Source organism: Ctenocephalides felis, unplaced genomic scaffold, assembly GCF_003426905.1.
Source record: "Ctenocephalides felis isolate EL2017-DRISC unplaced genomic scaffold, ASM342690v1 CF-g0.4_SCAFFOLD_01886, whole genome shotgun sequence".
Taxonomy (NCBI): Eukaryota; Metazoa; Arthropoda; class Insecta; order Siphonaptera; family Pulicidae; genus Ctenocephalides; species Ctenocephalides felis.
This window is the reverse complement of record NW_020538040.1, coordinates 160,631,670-160,643,377: the sequence shown is the minus strand read 5'-3', so window position 1 is coordinate 160,643,377 and position 11,708 is coordinate 160,631,670. Positions and strand designations below refer to the sequence as shown.

The 11,708-nt window shown below is 27.4% G+C and overlaps 1 protein-coding gene across 2 annotated transcripts; it reads right to left on the bottom strand.

The window, feature by feature from the left end:
• Positions 1-1,058: 1,058 nt before the first annotated feature.
• Positions 1,059-9,812, bottom strand: LOC113376500 (myosin light chain alkali-like). Of its 2 annotated transcripts, none has more exons than XM_026616445.1 (6): positions 9,705-9,812; positions 9,598-9,625; positions 9,186-9,373; positions 8,092-8,212; positions 2,846-2,932; positions 1,059-1,212 (listed from the first exon to the last, which is right to left on the bottom strand). In XM_026616445.1, the coding sequence occupies exons 1-6, from the start codon at positions 9,705-9,707 to the stop codon at positions 1,169-1,171; spliced, it is 471 nt and encodes a 156-aa protein (XP_026472230.1). In that variant the 5' UTR covers positions 9,708-9,812; the 3' UTR covers positions 1,059-1,168. The 2 variants fall into 2 exon arrangements, with proteins under 2 accessions (XP_026472230.1, XP_026472231.1); XM_026616446.1 differs by lacking the exon at positions 1,059-1,212 and adding an exon at positions 2,008-2,047.
• Between the last annotated feature and the right edge of the window lie 1,896 nt (positions 9,813-11,708).

The window sequence follows — 11,708 nt, the reverse complement described above, 5'->3', positions numbered from 1 at the left end:
TATGAAAATTTGATCAATTCTTCATCTTCAATACAAGTAAAATGTTTTTTGAATTATTAAAATCGGACGCTTCGTTCTCTTAAAAACTGAGTTACCATTTTTGGCACTTTTTTCCCGTATCTTCAAAACGGCTGGACCTGCATTCGCCAAAAACTAATCAGCACGTCTCCTTATCAATACGAATCGAATGTTTTTTGAATTGTTCCCAAAATCGTCGACGAAAATTTGTATCCAAACACACACACATACACACACATATACATCAATTTTTTTTAAGGTATGCCAAAATGTTCAGAAGGTTTTGAAACGTAAAGATATATAAAAATTTTCATTTTCGATTTTTTTGCGATTACTATAACTTGCCCTACGGGAAGTTAATAAAATAAGATCTTGATCTGGTATTTTAACAGAAATATTCATCAGCAAAGTTGGAATAACTTATTTAATTTATCTCTTGCAAAATTGTTTGAATTCAATCCTAATTGAATTTTTTATTTACTATTTTTTATTGCTTACGCGAGAGTAAAGGTTGATTTTTAACCCACCCATATGCAATCTCTATAACATCTATAGTAGAGGTTATAAAAAAACATCTCTTGGATCTAACTTAAAATTAATAATACATTTAAAAGAAAAAAATAGATAACGATTATATTAAGGTGTCATAAACTAAACAACAGTGCGCAAAATAAAAAAAAAACTAACAGCGAAAGAAAATACTTTTGTTATAGATTTTTAAATATTGTCGTTTATCTCCTGATAGCGACGTCGACACATTCAAGGTGATGGCCGATTACAAATCATTTTCCCTCTATTTTCAATTGTTTTTTAGATATTGGTGGTGGATCTTTTCACCCGTGAACCTTCAAGCTCTGCTCTACTCTACCAGTTTTCTATACAAATGTGTATTACATACCCTTAATAAAACAAAATTTGATGCAAATTTCCAAAATTTTTAAATAGTAGTTTATTTTATTTATTTATTACAATGGAAAATTTACAGTAATTTACAATAAAATCATTTTATTATACAATATTGCAATTACATATACTGATAAAAGGATCGGTTTTTTATCCTTTACATTATGATGTTTATGATTCGGTTCATTTACAGTGTACGAATTAAAAAAAAAGTAGTTTGATTGAATGGCAAGTTGATTTTTGATGTTTAGTCCTTCTTTTGCCAGCCGTCGCACATTTTTCTTAAAAATGCTAGGAAAATAATAAATAGAATTAGAAATAGATATACATATATTTACATAAAATTGCCAAAGCTTGATTATAGAAACGATATTATAGAAACTTAACATTGGTAATGGCCTGCTAATACAAATGATTTTTTCATATATTTTGAGAACGAGAAAGTATAATTTGACTATTAATTCATCTCGTTCTGGTTCAAAATAAACTGAATTTATTAAATTTACTTTCTAAACAAATATGTTTGTTTTGGATAATTTTGTTGGTGTAAAAGATAATGATATATGCCATTTTGAACACATTTTTGAATACATAACATTACAGTTAAAAATTTGCAAAGCTTAAAACATTTACAAATATTTTTGTTGCAGTTACCAATTATTTTATCTAAACAGTATTGAAAGGTTAATTATTATGTTTATAAAATATATTTTGCTATATAATTATTGGTAGATAGATATTTGATAGTTTGTCGACATTTGACATTTTTTTAGATATATCATTTAACTTTTTTGTTATAGAAGGCAAAGAAACTCGTTTTTCTAAGAGGTTCTACTATTTTTGTTCTAGTGATTATTTACCAATCATATATAGCTATATGTATTATTAGATTTATTTCATTTTCAATTATTGTTAGTAAACACTCGTTAAAAGATTTACTAATTTATTAATTTGTGCATAATATTTTGGGTTTCATGCTATTTGCAAATAAAAATTGACTATGGATTAAAAGCAGTGTATTTGTTTAGAAATCTGACATGCGTCTGTGGTATTGTTTTACTTACATCTTAATCTATATTTTTATCTGGTGGTGTTGATAATTAGGCCATCATTTTCTTAAGGAAAGCTGTTGTTGATATAGAAATGATTGTCAGTAAAAATTTTGATCTATCACAGTTGATAATTTTGATTACAATAATTGCTAAGTTATCGAAAAAACAGTAATAAAAATCAAATATAATATATATTTGTGGTCATAATTGTTCAAGTATTTCTAAAATTTCAGTATCAAATACAAGGTTTTATTTTATCTTTTATCCAATAATTCTTAACTATATTGTTTGCATTTCGTCCAATTTTTGTTTAGATATGTTGATTTTTTTTTATATATTGACAACCATTTTTATTATTTCCGTAATTTTGTATATAGTGAAAGTGTAATAATTTGTATTCACTGGAACTTTCGTGAATGTTTACTGTTTATAAGCGAATATATTCGCCTTTTGCATGGCTATAAATAATTGTGCTATTTAAGGGGTCATTCAAACACAAAGGATAATATTTATAATATTTTTCTACTTTAGGGGTCAAATTGTGGTGCCAGGGGGGACTACAGTCCTCTCCATGCATCGAATTTAGTGCATAACACTGTGAAAATGTTTATTTTGGTGGAAGGAAAGGGTCAAAATCGACATTATACATACATAGTTGAGATTTACTTGATATGGTAATATCTTAAAATAATTTTTTTAATAATTAGCAAAAACTAATATTGATATATATATATATATATATATATATAATCTAAAATATTTTTACTTTATTTTCTATTAAAATTTAAAATCAATTTCTTTAAAATAATTTTCTGATTAAAAGTTTTGTGAGCAAATCTCAATTAGTTAAAAATAGGTACTTAGAAACTTACGAGCATATGGCACTTGACCGTCTTCATCCTCAGGGTCTAAGCAGTCCTTGCATACTTCTTCAACCTCAGCATCGGTCAATTTTTCACCTAAAAAAAATAGTTACAAATTAAATTTTTTTGATGATATTTCATAAATGGTATCTACAAACTATATAAATTATAAACATGAATGTTTAAATACAAATATTGAAAAATATTGAAAAAACAATTAAAAATTTTATCTAGATTTGATTGATCAGACATTCGTTTCTATTCGATTTAACCTTTTTGAATAAACGTCTTTTCTGTGACACCTCTGTTTTACAAATATTTTGCTTTTATAAAAATATTCATAACTTTTATTTTATACTTCAGACATAAAAAATACGCATAACAGCACATGGGTGAGGACAATTAAACGAAAAAGTCTTGATCATTTAAAAAATAAATATTCTTCTTATAGGTTCGAACTTAATAGTCTTTTTAGTCGTACTTAATCTAATTGTAAGTAAATTATATAAATCATTTGCTTTTATATATCAAGTAAAAATTATATGGTATTTATAAACTAAGTAGAAAGACGATAGATTAAGCAAAACGACTGCTGTTTTATTTATTTTAAACTGTAATTAAAATAATTTCTCAAAAGTTTTTTTTAACTTTTAAATACAATTTGTCAGACTTAGACATTCAGTAATTGTTTTGATTTTATCATAAAGATTTTAGAATGAATGACAACCCAGTGGTTGTCCAATTAAGTTGACTAATTAACTATATTCGAAATATTTGTTGACATTATATATATATATATATATATATATATATATATATATATATATATATATATATATATATATATATATATATAAGGGTTGTCCTTAATATGGACATTTTCGAATTTCCTTGCTACCAAGGGCTCAAATGGTTCCAAATTGATAAAAAACAATTCTCTGAAGATTATAGCTCTTAATATTAACTTTTAGATAGTGCGCAATTCAATCAAAGTTTTGTGTGGAAATAGCATGGTTTATATATCGAGAGGCGATTTTGACTTAGAAATTTGACATCAAAGCTGCTTGATGTCGAGCTTTGGCGGTAATGAGAATCGAACCAGCGAACCTGGGACCAGTTTTTACTATGTCCAATTTTTTAAAAGTTGCCATCAAAATTTTGAAACTGAACTACTCAAACCACTGGTGGCATATTTATTCAGAGTCATCGCCAGCTCGTTGATATTAATAATAATTTTCAATTTCCCGAAGAAGTTTGTTTTCATAAAAAAATCCGATTCGCTAATTTTATGTTTTCTTGACGTTTCAAGCCATTCGGAATCGAATGAAACTAAATTTGAAAAAAAGTATGTGTGTGATCAGATTTTTTGCCATAAATCGACGTTTTCTTAAAAAATGGCTGGACCGATATCGATGAGGAGAGCGTTTATCAATTTTGCGCGACGAACAGCCAAGCCGTTTCTTTGTAAATAGCAGGAAAGTGACAAATTTTTTGTTCACGTTTTACCTTTCAATGCTGATTCGATTTTAAAAAATTAAAAACTTTTTGAAAGATATTGGTTTGAAATGATAACGATTAGTTTCAGGTAAACATATATCGAGCCGTTTTCTTGAAATTAACTGTTGAAAAAAATTGCTTGCTGATTTTTATGAGGTTTCAGGTTTATAGCCACCTCTGGCAGCCTGATGTCAAGCAATACTGACAGTATTACAGTAATTGTAATAGTATAATCATCACATAGAGATAAGACAACTGTTGGGTTTGCCATCTATAAAACCGACTAAGTAGTTATGACTAATCACCACAATAGTTTATGTGGCTCTTATGTTCTGATTGATGTTCGGAAAAAAATGAATGACTTCGGCTCTTTCCATCATTGTAAGCCATAGTGACAGTATTACAGTAATTGTAATAATATAATTCATCACATAGAGATAGGACAACTTTTGAGGTTGCCATCTATAAAACCGACAAGTTAGTTATGTTAAATCATCACAATTAGGGAATGCGATACCGGTATACCGGTATACAGAATTACCGGTAAACCGCCCGATTTTTTACCGGTATTTATTCTAAAAATACCGGTATTTTCGGTATTTTTACATAAGCGCTATTTGATACATAATACCCTAAAGTTTAAATTTCTCGGAACAAATTTCATAATCGCATAAACAACTTATCTTCATATCATATCTTCAAGTGATTCTATAAGATAAACAAATGCGAAATATTATCTCAACTCATTATTAAACTGAATAATTATTGCTTTCCAAAGGGCTTCATATCGTGTTATAATAAATAGAATTGGACTGATAGATAATTATGTTTGTTTCATCTTTTGTAAAAATGTAACGGTTTTTTAAGTGATATTTGCGCCAAAATATGTCATATCATACAGATTACCCCTGCGTAATCTTTATTTTTTTCTAATTTTATACATAATAATTATGATAATTACTAAATATTTTTGCTTCTTATTACAATTATAAAATATTATTTTTCGAAAACGTTTCGAAGTTTGAAAATACTATGGAAGCATCACATTGTTATAAATAACAATACTCAACAATTATAGTAACTTATTATTTATCTCGACAAAGAATCCGATCTTAAATTAGAGTAGAAAAATATTTTTTTTATAACTATTGGAGATTATGCTAATTTAACAAATTGGATACAGACAATACAGTTTATTATAATAATGTAATATAATTTTTTATGAGTTTTTGGTCTTTTTTACTCATAAGTTTGTTTTTGGTGAAAAGTACTCAATATACTCGATAGTGATAATGAATTAATTAAATTGTATATAATTTTGCTAAATTATTATTTAAAAAAAAATATTGTTTTATTTTATTGTTTAGTTCAATATAGTTGTAGTTGTATATACATTTTTTTTTAATGTTTGTACTAGTAACTTTCAATTTTGTTTACGTTTGTTTAAGATAATAAAAATATCGGTAATTTATCGGTATTCCGGTTTTAAAATGAAAAATCACTGAAATACCGATATTGAAATTTTCCATCGGTATTGCATTATCTAATCACAATCGTTCATAGGGCTCTTAAGTTCTGCTTGACATTCAAATAATTTTTTTTCAATGAATTCGTCTTTTTCCATAATTGTTTGTATACTAATCATTACATAATATCGTTGAGCAAAAACAAAAAGTGTGATAGATAGAAGTATTTTTAATTCTGTGCCGACCGTTCTAAATCTGTCCTTTGTGCGGTGAGCGTCGTTCGTTCGCTCACCCGACTCCGCACCATTTATAGCCTCGGGCTATTAATAGAACAATTTCATTTAGACATCCAAATATTTAGAACCGATTTTCGTAATTTGCGCTTGTAGTACATTGATAAATTATAATTAACAATTTGTCCACATTAGGCTGAAATTATAGTGAAAATACCTAACTATAATTTAAATAATTATCTGGTTTACATATGTGCAACTAGTGAATGATCTTATTCATTAGTTACATATGCACTTAGGCACACGTTCATCTCAACCTTTATTTTGAAATTTTTGTAAATTTTTCATTTTGTAATTTTCTCAAATACTGCATTTTTCACTTAAGGTGACCATACATCCCGTACCTTGTGTCCCGGGTTATTTTAAAAGCATGATTTGTACCGGATTTAGATTTTTTGTTCCGGATTGTCCCGGTTTTTCGAAAATTAACAGATGAATTAACAAAAATTATGAAAACAAACGAACAAATGCCAATTTGTTTAATAGAATATTATACAAGGCTCAAAAGCGCGAAAAACATATAGATAGATATAAGATATAATATCATAGATGAAAAAGTATGACATATAATCAAATAATAAAGTTTTTACTAAAAGTCCGCAATTCTTATAAAAAAATATATATATAAAAAACTGTTATTATATAATTTTGTGTTTAAAAATGTTCGATAATTTATTTGTCACGTTTGCATTCGGTATTCAAAAATTTAAGTAAATTTTTTTTTCAAATAAATAAACAAAAAAATGCTAATGCTTCTAGTTATAGCTATTTAGTCTATCTATCTAGTTATATTTTATTAAGTTCATATTTTCAGACTGATACGACTTTTTATGTTTTATACAAATATAAATAGTGCTGAGCATTTGTCTATTACATAATTTTTTACATTTAACAATCCTTCTTTAAATTTATATTTAAAATATGTGTAAATAATCAACTTAGTTAATAAAAAATAAATTAATTTATGAGTGATTAAAAGTACTCCAAGTAGATTTATTACATTGAACGAACACGTTAACTCGGAGTATTTTCTAGAAGCAAATTTTCAAAAATAAATAATTTATAATTGAATTTAATATTTAATTTTAATTTTTATAATTGAACCAGTTTCCGTAGGACTTTAATGGTTTAGTATGTTCATTAAGACCAAGTACTTTACCGTTATACCAAGTAAATCGTCTAATTTTAATTTTAACAAACGTCAAAAAAACTACTCATTTTCTCAAACTTTGATGAATTTTTAAAATTGATTTACTTGTCGTAAGGCCGTGATATTTCAGTAAGATCTATAAGACCATGATATACGAGTATATCGCCAAAAAAAAATCCATAATAATGATTTATGTAACATGTATTGAAAACTGAGAAAACCACACGATATATAAATTATACAGAAAATAAAAGTTAGATAAAACAATTCAGAAAAAGGTATAAATAATTACTTTGTACTTTTAATATCATATCAATGATTCGGAGCTTTTGTACTTTTTCTATTAAAACATTATTCGCAAATTTAACCCTTCAAACTGAGGGATTATAGTAAAAATATCATTTTAGTTTTAGTCTATAATTTCGTGATAGATAGATTTTATTTTACGTCTTGAATTTTAAATTCAAATTCGAATTCGAATTTTATTTTAAACCTAACCAAACATACATTTGGTATGATATATCATTATTTTAGACGGTGTGATGATTGAAAGTTTTGAACCATCGGCGTTAATATTATTTTACTTTTGCTTTAAGTGACTTTGAGGGGTTTTGTATTAAGAATCATTAGAATTACAATTAGAGTAAATTCTGATAAAATTATTTTTCATATGTTCAAATTTAAAAAACATATCAGATTTTGAATTTACTTCAAAAATTTACTTGCAAAAATGTGTATATTACGTGCAAAGTAATTTGAACGATAACTTGGCGGTAAATATGTGGTTATTTATTATCATTTATGTAAATAAAAATTAAGAACTAATTGTTACAACTATGATATAAATACCTAAGGACAAGAGTGTGTGTTGTAATTCGGCTCCCAACATCATTCCATTTTCAGCCTTGTCGTACAATTTCAAACATTCCAAGAAGTCTTCGTAGCATCCGGTTTCCTTCTCTTTTTTGACCTGAAAGACGTAAATTATTTCTTCATTTTGTGATATTTTAAGCTTGCGGAAATTTATTTTTTGATGGTATCTTCATTCTTTTCAATTCTTTTGTTAAAATTTAGATCATAAAACCATAAATATGAGCAATTCAGTCGCAAGGATAATATTGCGAATATATTTATACACCTACACATGCAAATATAATAGATATATATATATATAATAGATTTATATAATATTGTGTGAAATGCAATTATGTAAAACTTTCATAGAAATTATATATACTTATATTTATATATATACATGTGTATGTGTGTACGTAAATGTGATTTTCTATAGAAGTGTATGTAAGCGATTTTGAAGCGCAAAGTCATAAAATAGATCACCCATTTTATAAGGACAGCTTTCAGAAAGTTCGATAAGTATCTGACCGGAAATTAAATTTATTTCACATCATACAACGCTTCCGATCGCGTGTAAAAATTTATCTATATTTAGTTCCTGATATTTTAGGGTTTCTTTTGAAAATTGATATGGGCAACATCTACAAAACTTTTAAAAATAAAAAGTTACAATTCAGTGCAGAATTTAAAATTGCGGTTTATGTTAAAAAGTAATCCAATTATACAGGATGTACTGATTCAAAGTGTAAATAAATTAAATGCAAGAGAGCACTTTTAAATCTCAGCCGTACGTGAGTTGTGTTTCACAAGAAGTTTAGATCTTCTAAAAATAACACACGTGCTGCCGAGCTATCAACGCATCACTTGAAATTGGAACAATCCTTCTTATATTTCTTCACAATAAAAATCACACTAAACGCGCAAGTCACTTATTACATCACAATATAATACAGATCAATGTAAAAGTCACAAATCACCGTATCCAAGAAATTCGATTACATCACTTCAAATAACACTTCTTCATTTGTTCATATGTCGATGTGTATGTTACTAATAAAGTTATGGGTGTCATGTCTTTAAATTCGGACCTGGCTGTAGATGGGCAGGAATTCTTCAACTTTCATTTTTTTCTCGTTCTTCTTCTTGGTTCCTCCCATTTTTTCGACTAAGGCTTGAGTTGGGTTCAAGTTGAGTGCGCGCAAGACATCTCCGATGTTGAAGCAGTCGATTTGGCCGCTACCATCGAAATCGTAGATGGAGAAGGCAAAGTTTGCCCCTGGAAACAATAAATAAAAAATCATATTTATAATTATAAACATACTGAAAGAATTCAAATTAAGTTATATTTGTAGTACATAGGTCGAATTTGTGTTTGTATATTTAAGTTTTAAGTCCAAAATTTTGTTTTTGATTCAGCCATACTTGCCAAGCTACTTAATTCTGGCCAAATCTTTTTTTCGTTAAATTATTAATCAAAAAGTACTAGTAAAATGTACTTACTTTCGACATCCTTAGCACTGAGATCGGCCTGTCAACAGAAACAAAGAAAAGCGTTACAGTCACTATAATCCAATGGTCTTCTATCCATATTTCCACTTTCTACTTACCATTTTGTAAGTTTGGGAGATGTATTTACACTACACTGCAAACAAGACTGGTCAACGGTCTAGGATCGACTTGCTAATGAAAAGCGCGGTGCCTAGCCTGGCTCTTTTAGAGGAACCAAATGTCTGCCAAAAATGGTGGGGATTGAGATATATTTGTGGACTCGCTGAAGGCACCTAAAACGTATCATATAACACATACAATATAGTAAGCAGCGCCTGCCCTGGCGTCCTATTGTACTATATCAAGAATCCTCGCCTGGTGCCGCGAACAAATGGATTGGAAGAACTCCTTACACAGACCTGTTCTCGGTACACTCGATCATTGGCATTTTGGATTCTTGATTCAATACCTTTAATAACTCACATTCACTTGATAAATGAATTATTAAATCAGCTGCATCTACATTATTAGACAGTTTGTTTTTATTCTCTATTTTATTTACAACTGGCCAGTTAAGGGCATTTAGTGAATGTGTGGATTTTACAATTGTCAGCCGTAAAGGGACATTGTATACTATAGTGACATGTTGAAAAAACAACTCAATAGCTGTTTTTCCATTCCTTATAAATAATATTACCTTAACGATTTTCTTATAAGCAACAACTAAGTTATTTCAATCTTTATCAGGGAAATTGATGACTTAAATCAAGCAGCGATTTTCTCTTCAATCTACGTCGATAGTTTTCTGTTATTAGACATTGAATCAAATAACAACAAGCGGTTATAATTCACTTTATGTACATATATTACTTGATGTTCTGCTTTCCAAGAATCTATTCATAATATCAACATTAAAATTTCCTTTTTCTTAACTATACCTAGGTATAGTTAAAAAGGTATATTCTATGGTTTTATGGTCTAGGTATATTTTATGTCTTATTGCGATAAATTATGAAGTCAAAAAATAAGAAATATGATTCCACTCAATTTCATATAAATATCATATTATTTAATTTCCGACATTTTTAATTTTAATTTTATATTTCCGACCAAAAGTGAGTGTGTAAGAAGGGGCCACTTTCACATATTTTCACTGATATCTCGGCCAAATGATGAGATAGGGAGTTGAAAATTGGTATATCGTACTGATGAAAATGAAAAGACCTATAAAATGGCATCAAAATTATTTAAATACTATAGTGAAGCCGATTCTGTATGGAAACCCGCCCATACCCTTTATAATTAATATTTTTTATTCGGAATATTTTTTATCTTTCCAATAGCAGATTTTCGATTATAATATATATTAAAATAATTTCAAATATATATTTGACAAATATACACGCATAATATTTTTCTACAAATTTTGATTGGCTTATAAACCATTTGCAAAAACAATGGTAAATCATCGAATAACTCAGTAAACTTCTACTAAATAATTTCAGTGATTAAAATTAATTTTTGAGTTTCGATTTTGTAAATAATTTCTATCATTATCCAAATCATTTTTTGCTATTAACTCTTTCTTATATATTTTACATAACATATCTATTTTTTGAAAATAATGCATATGTTAATGTATATAAAATTATTGATTGTAAATGTAAATCAGTATAAAATTATCTAATTAACGCTTAAGGTAACATGCGATAAAAAATTTGCTGTATTTTTTAAAATAAATTATATATAATTTTTTATAATTATTTGTTATTATTGTATTATTAATTACGTATTTACCAATTTATTTATACCTAATCTAATTTTAGAAATAAAAGAAAAGATTATTCGCGCTGCGATGTTAAATATATCTTTCCAAGCATATAAATTTCGTATAACTATCACATAATTTTCTTGCATGATATATTTTTTATAGTTACAGTTCTTATACTAAAAAATTGGATATCATTATATATATATATTTTAAAATAAATAACAATTATTTTACATTGATCTAACAAAAGCGTTTTGAGAAATAAAGCAGTTGAGCAATGATTGTTCAGGTTCATGGCACTACACCATTGCCAATTGATTGTCATTGGAACTTTATATATGATTATTGATAT